The sequence below is a fragment of the Cyprinodon tularosa genome, unplaced genomic scaffold, assembly GCF_016077235.1.
Source record: "Cyprinodon tularosa strain WSP-4 unplaced genomic scaffold, ASM1607723v1 ctg821, whole genome shotgun sequence".
Taxonomy (NCBI): Eukaryota; Metazoa; Chordata; class Actinopteri; order Cyprinodontiformes; family Cyprinodontidae; genus Cyprinodon; species Cyprinodon tularosa.
This window is the reverse complement of record NW_024039587.1, coordinates 180059-193456: the sequence shown is the minus strand read 5'-3', so window position 1 is coordinate 193456 and position 13398 is coordinate 180059. Positions and strand designations below refer to the sequence as shown.

The following is a 13398-nucleotide window of genomic DNA, read 5'->3' as shown; positions in this document are numbered from 1 at the left end:
CTCTCCCTGGCCACTTGGACCAAATCCACCGGGGAATCCCAAGGTGTTCCCAGGCCAGCCGAGATACATAATCCTGCCAGTGGGACATGCACAGAACACCTCACCAGGGAGGTCTTACCCAAGCTTCCAGTCTTTAGACCTTAGAACAGCTCGATAGAAAGAATATTCCAACAAGTTCAATGTATACATCTTCCCATATTATGAGTAATCTTCAACTGGAAATGGACCAAGCCTGTACTTGTATGATGCCTTATAAAGTCTAAGAAACCCAAAGAGCTTTACACTACAATCAGCCATCCACCCATTTATACACATATTTACACACTTATGGTGCCATACAATGGGTGCCAATGGGCCTTCTGACCAGCAACAGCAGGCAAAGCAAGTGAAATGCTCAAGAACACAAAAAAAGAGATTGACAGAGTTGAGCTTAAACCGACAACCAACTTGTACTGTAACACAATGACCCTAATCTATCTGTCCTCTCCCTGATGAGACGTATATATAAAAAAATATTGATTTAAAAAAGTCTGGTTTTCTTCCCTGAGCTGCATTCGCACTGAAAAGCAGATGTGGGTTCTAAATTACAGTGATTTGCAATTTTAAAATTGTTATTTGATACTTGAGGAAGCATTCCTAGTTGTCGCATGTTGCGTGTTTGTGGGAGGGGGTTGGATGATGGGGCGTCTGTGCAGCTTTTGTCACTTTAGTAATTAGCCTTGAGAGGATTTTAATTCGAAGCTAATGAGAATTTGTTTTAGCAGTCATGCACTCTGTTGTGTGCGCCTGCCTGGGTATCAATGTGACTGTAGGTTGATCAAGGATTACGATAAAGTGAAAGCGACAGACTGTACAGATGTTCAATAAATGGGCTGGAACAGGCAGGGAGATATCATTCACTCCCACTTTCTACACTCATACTGGGATGAAAGAAGACAAAAATGAAAGAGAAGATAGATGCTCAAAGACATGATTCTTTTTCTTCTGTCAATAGACCAAAACAATTTTCCTGTTAGAAATCAATCCCTTCTCCTTCCTTTGATTGAAGCTAACAATATAATTCAGCAAAGCCAATTACCAGTTTGGAGCATTAATATAAAGTCCGGATTAGTGTGAAACAGATATGGTTGTGCATGTATATGTGAGGCTGAAACTAAGGCAAAAGAACCTTAAAATTAACTGGCTAAATAATAAACTCTGCATTTTAAATTATATGATTATGCTGACAAAAAGTAAACAAAATTAGAAGTATTTTTAATTGACAGATTTAGTTTTTTTTCAAACTCATTTGCTACGCTGAATGCACAATGTGGTCTCATGCATCTTTCCCCTCTTTGGAATAATTTTGTTCCCCCTTGTTGCATACAACATGCATTTGTTTTTGTTTTTTCCTCTCTTAACAGAATTTATTGGCTTTTTTACCACCTCCACCCCCTGCCAAATTTTCACACCAGCTTATGGATTTCTACCACTATACCTATGCCTCTTAAACTTTATTTCCTTGTCTACTTTCTGCTTCTCCTTTCTTGTTATGAGCTTCATTAGATATCTTAACTCTAAAGGCTTTTAGCCTAGTCTAGAGATAAAACAATTCATGCTGCATAAAGACAGAACAGCGGAGGCAGGAAAAAACACAAACTAAAGAGTCAGAGTTGTTGAGCCTAAAGTAAAAAGAGGATTTTGTCTTTCTTTTTCTGCCGAAGGTGGTGTGTGTATTGCCCAGTCTTTAAAGATTCCCAGAGAGCCAAGGCAGGGGGAGTTTGACAAGATCATCAGGCGCCTCCTGGAAACATCCAATGCCAGGGCCATCATCATGTTTGCCAATGAGGATGACATACGGTTAGTGTTGTTCATTTCTGGTTGTACTGCATAATTTCCATCCACTTAATTATAGGGCCTTGCGAAAATACCCGTTGCACAGTTCATCACCTTATAATAACAAACTTCTAGATAGTTTTATGTGACTAAAGAAAATTAGGCCATGATAGGTAATAGAGAGAAAAGAAAGATATGTAAAAGAAATTCATTTTACAATTAAACAGTGTAAGGTGTGAAGTGCATGCTTTTTTGCTCTAACCTGCCCACATATAAGGTGGAAACAACTGGCCTTACTCTTTTCAGCATATGTGACTGTGGGGCTGTGTATTGATCTCTGTATAAATGCAGCTTTTCTATAAAGGCCTCAGAGGTTTCTTGGAGAAACTTAGTGAACACACAGCAACTTAAGATTATTAATCAGACTAGACAGGTGAAGGATACAGGTCAGAGGAGGTAAAGCCAGGGGTAGATTATGAAATTAATAATATTCCAAATTTTAAACATCTCTGATCAGTTTATCATATGAATAAATAAAGAATACTTGACCCACTCTGATCAGAAATTAAAGAATAAGCCATAAAGTCCATTGTTTTTCTGGGGGAAGCAGCAGAAATCCACACCTCAAATGAGGGTATCGGTTATCAGAGAAATTAATAGGGGCTCATTTTGCAAGTCTTTCCATTTTGGGAAAAGTGGCCAATTAGAAATTGGTAATATTAAAATATTTTGGCAGTTTGCCACAAGCAATGTAACTGGTAAATGGAGCCCATCCATCCATCCATTTTCTATCACGATATACGCTGCTGGGGTTGCAAGGGGTGCTGGTGCCTATCTCCAGCTCTCTACGGGCGAGAGGCGGGGTACACCTCCATCGTAGGGCAACACAGAGATAAACAGGACAAACAAACATTCAGGCATACACTCACCACACAAGGAAAATTTAGAGTAACCAATTAACTTTGGACTGTGGGAGGAAGCCAGATTACCCTGAAAGAACCCACGCATGCTCAGGGAGAACATGAAAGACCCTGGGCTGGAAATTGAACCCGGGACCTTCTTGCTGCAAGGCCGCAGTGCTACCCACTGCGCCACTGATCTCTGGTCAGATTGGATCGACAATTTTGTTTCTGTACTCAAAGTAAAACTAGCACGCCATCATCTCTGAAACACATAGTTATGGCAACATTATAAAATGTGGATTCCTTTCTTCTGAAAACTCTATGCTGCCATGTATTAAAATACAAATTTGAAGCTCCAGACCTGAGGTTGAATAACATTCTTTAGCACAAAAGCTATCCATCAGTCTCGCTGGGTTTAGGCTTTATTCCCAAAAGGCAACAATTTAAGTGTCTGAATTTGCAAAGTTGAAACACACTCCCAAATAACTTGAAGCTGTAACGGCAGAAAAACGGTTCTATAAAGGGCTGAGCTGAATACACAGTCACAAAAACACTTCTCAGATTTAATTTGTACATGAAAAGTAAAATAAAGTTTATAGCTTTAACATGGCATTATATGAAAAGTTTAAGTTTATATCTTTTATATAAAGTAGTTACTTAGACTTGGTCCTGTATGGCAATAAACAGAGTTTAACAGTGTTGTGTCATTAGCATGGAGGTTCAATAAGTTAAACATGCCTTTTTACGGAAAATAATGAACAAAAACTTACTAAATTGGGGTAAGGTGTTTTTTTGAGTTTCTAACCTTGCTTTATTAACCCTGTCGCATACCTTAAAAAGGGAGACATTCGTTTTCCTTCTCATGACACAGTCAATTGTTATTTCTGGAGTGCCTATCAGAGTTTTAATTCTCAGCTTCTCTTTTTAACAGGCGAGTTCTCGATGCAGCTAAAAGAAACAACCAAACTGGCCATTTCCTTTGGGTTGGATCAGACAGCTGGGGGTCCAAGATCTCTCCTGTGATTGGCCAAGAGAGAGTGGCAGAAGGAGCAATCACTATTCTCCCAAAACGTGCATCTGTGGATGGTAAGATTGATGAAAAAAAAAAAAAAGATTTAGAATGTTTTTATGATTGCCAATAATTTTTACAGTGGGAAAGGAAAGTATTTAGACCCCTTTAAAATGTTCACTCTTTGTTTCATTGCAGCCAATTGCTAAAATCAATAAAGTTCATTTTATCTCTCATTAATGCACACTCAACACCCCATCCTGACAGAAAAAAATTATTAAAAAAGAAAAACTGGGATATCAGATTCTCATAATTTAGGCCATTTGCTCAGTATTGAGTGGAAGCACCCTTTTGAGCTAGTACAGCCACTATTCTACTTGGAAATGATGCAACAAGGTTTTCACACCTGGATTTTTTGATCCGCTGCCATTCTTCCTTGCAGATCCTCTCCAGTTCTGTCACGTTGGCTAGTGAGCGTTGGTGGACAGCCATTTTCAGGTCTCTGAAAGTTGTTCCAAAGCCACTCCTTTGTTATTTTAGCTGGTTGCTTACGGTCATTGTCTTGTTGTAAGGTGACCCTTCAGCCCAGTCTGAGGTCCTGACAACTTTGGAAGAGGTTTTCTTCCAGAATATTTATGTACTTGGCCGCATTCATCTTTCTTTCAAATGCAACCAGTTGTCCTGTCCCTGCAGCAGAAAAACAACCCCACAGCATAATGCTACCAACACCGTGTTTCACTGTTGGGTTTGTATTGGACAGGTGATGAGCAGTGCCTGGTTTTCTCCGCACATACCACAGAATTAACGCCATAAAGTTTAATCTTGGTCATTTCAGACCAGAGAATCGTCTTTCTCATATCTGGGAGTCCTTCACGTGTTTTTCGGCAAACTCTATGCAGGCTTTAATATGTCTTGCACTGAGGAGACGCTTCCGTCATGCCACTCTGCCATATAGCTCATACTGGCGAAGGGCTTCAGTGATAGTTGACTTTGTGGAACCTTCTCCCATCTCGCTACTGCATCTCTGGAGGCCACCTTGCTTTTAGGAACCATGAATGCTGCAGAAATTCTTTTGTAACCTTGGCCAGATCTGTGCCTTGCCACAATTCTGTCTCTGAGCTCCTTGGGCAGTTACCTCAACCTCATGACCTCGACTACTGTGAGGTCTTATATAGACCGGTGTGTGCCTTTCCTACTCAATTCCAATCAGTTTAATTAAACACAGCTGGATTCCAATGAAGGAGTAGAACCATCTCAAGGGGGATCAGAAGAAATGGACAGCATTTGAGTTAAATATGAGTGTCACAGCAAAGGGTCTGAATACTTATCACCATTTGATATTTTGTTTTTTCTTTTTGACAAATAAAATAATTTTGATTTTAGCAAATTGCTGCAATGAAACAAAGAGTCACTGTTAATCACCCTGACATTTAAAACTTTAAATAATCATAAAAAAATAGATATATGCGCAGCATTCAAAAAAGTACATGGTGGAAAGCTTTTAATATTCACTATTTGCTTTAGGTGGTAAATGTCTTTTTTCTGCTTTATTTTGGTCTTTTTTTTTTTTTTTTTTTTTACACTTTTTTGCATTAATATTGTCCAACATTCTACTTTAGGTTTAAGAAATTGCTTAAGAACTTTTGTTTTTAAAGGTTATTTCACTTGCTTGAGTTTAACTTTATTTATTTATAAAATGTTACTGAAAAGAGTTGGTTTTAGTTTGATCCAAAGAGCCATTTCTGGATGTTATCTAATAGAAGCAATTGAGTTTCAAACTTTATTCAGTCTGTACTTTATTATGACAACCTCTGCCTGCACCTGCTGTATTTTATTCTTATAGTTTTTAACAGTATTGCCTGAAAGTTTTTAACTGGTAGTTAAAAACATCAAAAATATTTTTTAATTAGTATTTGTGTTTCTTGTTTTAATGTAGCAACACATTTGGAATAAAGGCTGGATCTGAATGTTTCCTTTAACTGTGGCTGCTCAACATCAAACTAGAGCTTGGCTCCACAGCAATAACATCAGTTTGCATGTGGACAGTCTATAGTGCATAAAAAAAAAAAAAATACTGCATTTTGGCCCCAATTCAGCCATGCACATTGGGTCCTGCTACTATATCACCTGCTATAGAGGGGAAAAAAGGAAAAATGAGGATAAGAAAGAGGTCAGTACTTACAGCACTTTACCTCAAATAGGTAGAGTTAAACTCTGCATCAACAAATGACACATATGCAGGTTATTTGAAGTTGATAGAAAACACAAGCTTTAGAGTTCCCATAAAAAAAAATGCATTTGCCTTTTTTTATCGAAGAGATTCACTGATATTGAATATTATGTGGAGAACAAGGAGGACAACAACAAGCAGAACAGAGATTATGCACCCTTATTGAGGGCAGCTCAATTGTATCAGTAGAACTTGGATACAGTATGTAGGAGCTTCTTAATATACTTGTATAGGTATACACTGGTGCTGCACAATTTCCATCTTACTATTCTTCTCTGTAGAATGAACATTATAAATAATCACCCGGACTACAGTAAATGTTTGCCAACTATATGGTACTGGGTGCTTATGTTTTCCAATTCCAGTTCGTTAAGACACCATAAATAATTGTTTTATTGTGAAAGCAGCAGCTGTACCAAGATTAAACATTTTCCAAAAAGCCCCATAGTTGGAAAAAGTAGCAATGATTTACATTTTAATCTCAAGTAGCTGGAAATAACACTTATTTTCTGGGGTCTATGTTTGCAGCGAACACAAAGCCGAAAGGATCTAACCGATTTTTGATTATTAAGGACTTATTGCAAGCCGTATCATTATTGTAACATTAACAATATGATTGGGTGTTGCATGGTTTCTTAATATTGCAAAGCCCTAATGTATAGAACGAAGCAGTATATAATGGCCTGGTGCATGCTTTTTATGCTGTGAATAAGCTGGTTACCATAACGATACTGATACACTCTTGCATACTTATAGGTAAATCGTACAAAGTGAAGATATCACACCCTGGATGGTAACGTTATAACATGGATGCTATGAAATCCACAAGGATGAGGCAGATTTTAGGTTTTGAAGATCAGGGGACCTTAAATTGGTGTGAGAATGGTCAATAGCAAATGCTATGTAGCTCACATTTGAAAGGGGCACTACAACAATACAGCCACCTGAACTAATTTGATTCAGTTTTTAACAGGGTGTTTTATTTCTTCTTCAGTGAGTTTTCTCTCCACGCTCTCACTAAAGATTTTCAATTGAAAAAAGACTAATAGAAAAATAAAAAGGAACAAGTTTTATCAAAACAGATCTATTCTTTATTAAAGACAAAACCCCCCATATGGCAGCAAACCACAGTGTGGGGATTTTTTTTCCCTATAACACAGAAAAAGAGATGCTTAGGTTACTGTTTTTGTACACATCTGCTATCACAGTAGGAGGTGGGTGATCCCACATGTCATGTGCCTCCCGTCGAGTAGCATGTGGGGTAAACTCACTGTTCCCAGCAGTCCATCTATCAGTAAGGTTGCACAGGTACACAAAAAATCTACATCTGTGGCAGTAGACGAGATCAATCAAGGTAGCGCCTCAGCTTGTGCACTGAGTCACTCCCAGCAGTGTCTGAGTCAATCAGTTCCATATTCTGCATTGGATGGTGCAACATGAGCTGTGTTGCAGTTTCACTTCAGAGCATGGTGTCTTTTCATTTTAAGTCTACTTTAATAAAAATCCTTTTTTTAAAGTCCTCTAATCATCCTACCCTGCCATCAACAAGCAGGTTTTTCCATTCATTTGAGTTAAGAAAACTTTTATTCTTTGCCTTCATCTGGATTTTTCTTCAAGCTGGACAAGTAGGTAAACTTTTTTGAAAGCTTCATTAAAGAAGCATATTCTTCTTGCTCCCCTCCAAGAGATGCCTATTGCAGAAATGGTATTTTGATTTCCACAGAGCAGGGGTTATTCATTTTTCATTTCCTTTGTGTCAAAATGTGTTATACTGCTAAGAATACCCATTATTATCAATGCTGGTGAGCTCAGCATAAGCTCTGAATTCTGACACACCAGAAGCCCGTCGAATTCTGATTCTAAGCCTCTGCTTTTCATCAGTGATGATGATTCTGTCTCTGTTCCTTAAACTTCTGTGGTCTGTTTTCTCTTGCAGCATTTGACCGGTATTTCCGCAGCCGCTCCCTGTCTAACAACAGAAGAAATGTCTGGTTTGCTGAATTCTGGGAGGAGAACTTCAACTGTAGGCTTGGGATGCACGGCAAACGGCCCGGTGTGCTAAAAAAATGCACAGGTAAGACCTAGTACTCGAGTTCTGCTACCTACCTACTGCTTTTAAGGGTCAACTCCACAGGTAGGTCTTAGAAAATGTTCTGGTTCATTGCAATTCAGTTCCTCAGGTGATAGAATATTTATCTTCTGAAAATAATCACAATTTTGAAAATCTGGGTTTTAATATAGCTTAATTTTTCTTAATAATTAAACTTTCTCATTGAACTTTATTAATCTCACACTGGAGAAATTCACCTCTACATTTGACCCATCCCCTTTGAGCAGTGTGGGATTAAGGGTCTTGCTCAGGGACCCAGAGTGGCAGTCTGCAGGAATGGGGCTTGAACTCAGAACCTCTGGGAGCCAAGCCCAATGCCCTTACAACTAGGCCGCCATTCCCGAACAAAAAAAAAAAAGCTCAGTACTCATGTTCTTAAAGGATTCATTGTCTACTAAGCACCCACAATCATCCAGGCTTCGCAGATTTAAGACGGGCTGCTTTTGGGTCTATCTCTCAATATCTTTAGTTTTTCCCCTGATCATAAAAGGTCCTCGCTATAGTCTCTTACACCCTAAGGGTGTATAAATAAATTTCTGCCTGACAAAAACACACAAAAGTAAATCACTTATAGCCTCACAGCGATTAGATTTAAGAAGAAACTTTTGGTACCTCTGTAAAGGTAAGATGTCATGAATGGTTTTCTGGTGTCAGCACCATTGTAGCTTTGACCCTGCCTGAAATATTAGGGACAAAATACAAAATATTTTGCATTTTTTTAATCTCGCCAAAATTTTCTTTGAAATAAACATTGCCAGACACTACCAAAATATTATTTATAGCACAAAAAAGTAGTACAGACTTTTAAATCTAAATGTTGTGTAAAAATATACCAAATTTGGACTCAATCAGATTAATCATATTTATTTTAGAATGGTATTAGTGAGAAATTTCTTAGGCGGAGAGGCCATTTTGGCATATTTATCCAAAAATGTCACCAAACTGTGCCAAATGTGTTTTTTACATCAATACTGGGGGTTTGTTAAAATTACGAGGTCATGTAGCAGCTGGACCCGCCGGTGGGTCCGTAGGGTTCTAGGGGTTAACAGCTGACTGCATAGATGATAGGCTTTCCTCTAAGTTTAAATAGATTACAACATCTATTGAAAACAAATGAATAAATGTTTGAAGCCAAAATAACTTTTTGATGTAATCCTTGTAGGTGACAATAATGCACTCCTTGTTGTGCATATGTTTGTACAGTACATGTATTTCATTATCCGTACTAAAATCTCCTGCTGTTATATATTTGCACTGTTTTTGTGAAATGTGCTTTAAGCTTTTAAGCCTTTGTGCTTTGTTAAAATCTTTTGGCTTTTTATTTAACTGGAAAGGTGCTTACTGAAATTGGTCTTGAACCCTGGCTGTTTTTATGCATGTCCTCTAATTTCTCTTAACCAGTGACTTACTGAAAGACAGAACTGGGTTTAGAGGTGATTCCATGATGCACTGGAACATGACCAGTTGGTGTGACCTCTTCAGTTTAGATTCTGCTTGATCAGGTCTGTAGGTTCTTTCGAGTATCACGGTGAATAAGCACTGACTGATTACCGCCATCAGTTCATATAATTAGGTTTGTAAGGTCTACAGCTTCCATTGAGCTCCATTTACATTACCTGGTATCTTCACACATGGGCTCACATGTGTCCTTGGTCCTTTAATCGTATGTTAGAGTCCATTAATTCTAAGTGCACTGGCTTTCAACTTCCACATGATCAGCAAATCAACCAATTGGCAGCAAGCTGCTCAAGGTCATTAATTTGACATAGATGATGTAAACATGTTGAAAAGGGAAAAAAAAAAATCAAAATTTTTCTATGCCGTAAGATGAGGCAAAATGAGAAATGCTTTCATTGTCAAGATAATAAAATACGATGGGGAATTTTTATCACATTACGGTGACAAGACGTCTTCTTTTTCCCGGGCATGTCCTACTTTTCCCACCTAAAAAAATGTCCGGGGGGGAATTTCAAAAGTGTCGGCTACATTGCAGCAGAACCAAGCCGTCAGCTCAGGAGCTGGTCCGGGAACTCCGGCGGACCTGGGGGGGCAGCCAGCCTGGGAAGCATATTGTCACCGGGTCGGGTTCGGTTGCTCCATCCCCGGCTCAGCGGCACAGCAGCCGCTTGTCTTATTGCAGGGACCAGCATACTGACGCTGTTGGCAGATAATTTTACTCACCTGCTCAAATAAAGGCCACATACACTTTTTACAAGATATTCTTTTGTAATGAAATATATATTTAATCTAAACAGTTTTTTTTCTACAGACTAAGTAAGTCGTAATGACCTCCTTCATTGAAGAAACTCATCAATATATATATATCTATATTTCTATATATATTGTCATGGGAATAAAATGTACAACTGTTTTTTAATGTGTTAGAGTAGGGACAGTGTCAATTTTTGTTTTATCTGACAATGGGACATTGTCCCAGAAGGTTTGTGGCTTGTCAGCATGTAGTCAGAGGGCCCGGTGGCGCCAGTGTACGGCAGCCTCGCTTCTGTCAGTGAGCCCCAGGGCAGCTGTGGCTACAATGTAGCTTGCCACCATCAGTGTGTGAGTGTGTGTGTGAATGGGTGAATGAATGTAGTGTAAAGCGCTTTGGTCAAGTCTCCTAACTTGAATAAAGGCGCTATATAAGTACATGCCATTTACCATTTAGTCTGGATAATGGCTTTTCTATGATTTGTCTTTGACAATTTTGCCCTCCTTGGTCATCAACCATTAAATCCACTTTGGCTCCAACAATGACGGATACTGATCTGACACTGATGTTCCTCGAAGTTCAACTGGAATCGTGCTGAAAGTTTTTCTGGCATCTTTTGTTATCATTTATATTATATGTCTGCTTGATTTGTCATTAATTTTCCTTCCGCGGCGACGTCCAGGGAGGTAGGCTACAATTCCATGGATATTAATTTAAATATCTGAATGATATGGGCAACTGTAATCACAAGAACATCGAACTGATTGGTGAATATCTTACAGCCTTTACCTTTAACATGCTGGGCTATAATTTTCTTTCTAATCTTGTGAAAAGACTCTTTCCTTCGCTTCCTCTGGTCCATGTTTTGTGTGGTAAACACCATGTCACCAAGAAGCACAGTGACCTGTAGTCCTATATATTGGCCCACTGACTGATTATGAGATTTTAGACTCCTGTGATGCTAATTAGTGAACACATCTTGATTTAGCATTTGATTTTTGTTATTATCCTCAATTGCTGCTTGAATACAGATCAAACAAACACCTGCTAAATCTGTTAAAGAAGGCGTTACCACATTAAACTACTTAAAAAGACGTGAGTTAACAACACCCGATTTTTGGTTTCTGTTTCTTATGTTGCTTCAGCTGCAACAGTCACAACTGACATAGCCTCTGCTTCAATTAATTAGATTTAATGAGTCTTCAGAGTGCTTTAACACACATTTCAGCTACAGTATCATCACTTCAGTGTCTTTCAGTCAGGGAATAACATGCACACAAGCAAAAAATAAAAAGAGGAAATCCTAGGCACTCAGACATCGAGACACCGCTTATAAGCACATCAGCTCGGACCACTCAGACGCCCGGGCAAAAGCTGTGATACTGAAAGCATGCAGTCAGGTAGAATAAAAAAAAAAAAAATATGCCAGAGGGGCTGCCTATAGCAGATCAGAGATGAGCCCACATACTAAGACACACTTGTATCCCAAGTGTCTGCAGATGAGAAAAAAACCCTGAATGAGAATGCAAGCTACAGTATGTGTTGTTTACCTCTGCCATTATCCTTATTTCTACAGGATTCAAGTGTGTGTGGGTGTGTTTTTAAAGTTTTTTTGCACGTACAAATACTTTTTGCATGCTTCTGGTGAGCGAGAAGCTGGATTTCTGTGGAAATCCTTCTAAAGTAATTGGAGCAAGATAGACGAAAAATCTAAAAATGTTTAAATCTGACTCTTTTCTCTTCAAATTTGAGGATTTTATTTTCTACATTGAAGCCATCTTCTTGCACATTTTTACATTCCAATATTGCCCCTACCCTTTTCTATCTGAAGCTTCTTAATCATTCACACTGGACTTTCCGCTCTTTACAAAGTCTCCCTGCAGTGTGACTTTGACTGACCTTTTTTAAAAATTAACACCTTTTGTGTTTGCCTGAATTCACGAGTAGAAATACATGTAAACATGCATACTAACAGGACGAAAGTCAAGAATTAAGATACATTAACACAATGGCTTTGTGCATGACTTTTCTTTTTACCTGAGGGTTCAGTGCACCACTGAGCAACACCCACTGTGTCAGGAAATGTAAGCCTCTGGTAAACACAAACGAAACAAAGTGCACTGTGAAGAGGAAACAAGACTGGTACATTACTGGCAGTTGTCTCTTTATCTGTGTAGGTTGCGACGTGTCTCTCTCAGGGGAGTGAGTGATGTCTACATTTGGTCTTTCTCTCGATCCGTTTTATTCTCTGATGTGCAAATCTGTTTCTGCTTTGATAGAATAGACATAACTTGGACTGCAAAGGTTTTTGGTTTCATGTTAAAGCTAAACTGTGAATTTACAGTACAGAAATATTTTACTTTAATAGCTTAATGAACTGTTTAAATGTATTTTCCATTATAGAAATAAATGACAACTGTTAAACTTTTTTTATAAGAGCTTCAATTGCTCTGAGAATCACTCAAACAAATCAGGTTTGTTGGCATTTATGTATTCCACGTGTTATTTTTGCAAATAGAACAGACTTTTAGATGAGGGCTTAAAGATTACATTAAGCAGTAATGATGGCTAACTCTTCAAGACTGCTGTTTACGGAGCTTTCCGCAAAGCCATTTGCAAAGCTATTTGTAATAATGTATATTTCATGAAGCGGTAGTTCGCAGTAGCTGGCCTCACTTATTATGAATCAGGCTGGTCTTGCATGCAAGGTTTGAGAGGTCCAATAAATGCCTGAGACAAAGTGAAAAGGCATGAGATACAATTGTTATTAAATGACAAGGAAAAAAATGGCAAATGTGATGTAAATTGCCTTATTGCAAAAGGAGAAATTATTCTCATGTGGAACAAGCCTGTCCATGAACTCAGACATCAAGATATGTTTTGTAAATGAAATAGTCTGTCTTTGGAAATTTTCTTTTTTTTTTTTGCCATTCTGTATAAACAAAGACAAGCTAGCATATGGCCATATTTAAGAATAGTAAGAATAGACAGTTAAATTCCATTTCTTCCACTAAACAGAAACACTTTTTGAATTTCAGAAGTAGTCCTCATCTGGTCGATGAGTAAATGCTTTTTGTTGCTTTGATGTGGTTGGTCGAATGCATTAATATACTGATACCGATC

General features: G+C 38.3%; 1 protein-coding gene across 4 annotated transcripts in view; it reads left to right on the top strand.

Moving 5' to 3' along the window:
• grm8a (glutamate receptor, metabotropic 8a) overlaps positions 1-13398 on the top strand; it is a 400661-nt gene that overhangs the window by 279986 nt on the left and 107277 nt on the right. For all 4 annotated transcript variants that reach the window (XM_038272284.1, XM_038272281.1, XM_038272283.1 and 1 more), the window contains 3 exons: positions 1704-1839; positions 3649-3803; positions 7893-8030. In XM_038272284.1, coding sequence (XP_038128212.1) covers positions 1704-1839; positions 3649-3803; positions 7893-8030 — 429 coding nt within the window. The remainder of the gene's footprint in view (positions 1-1703; positions 1840-3648; positions 3804-7892; positions 8031-13398) is intronic.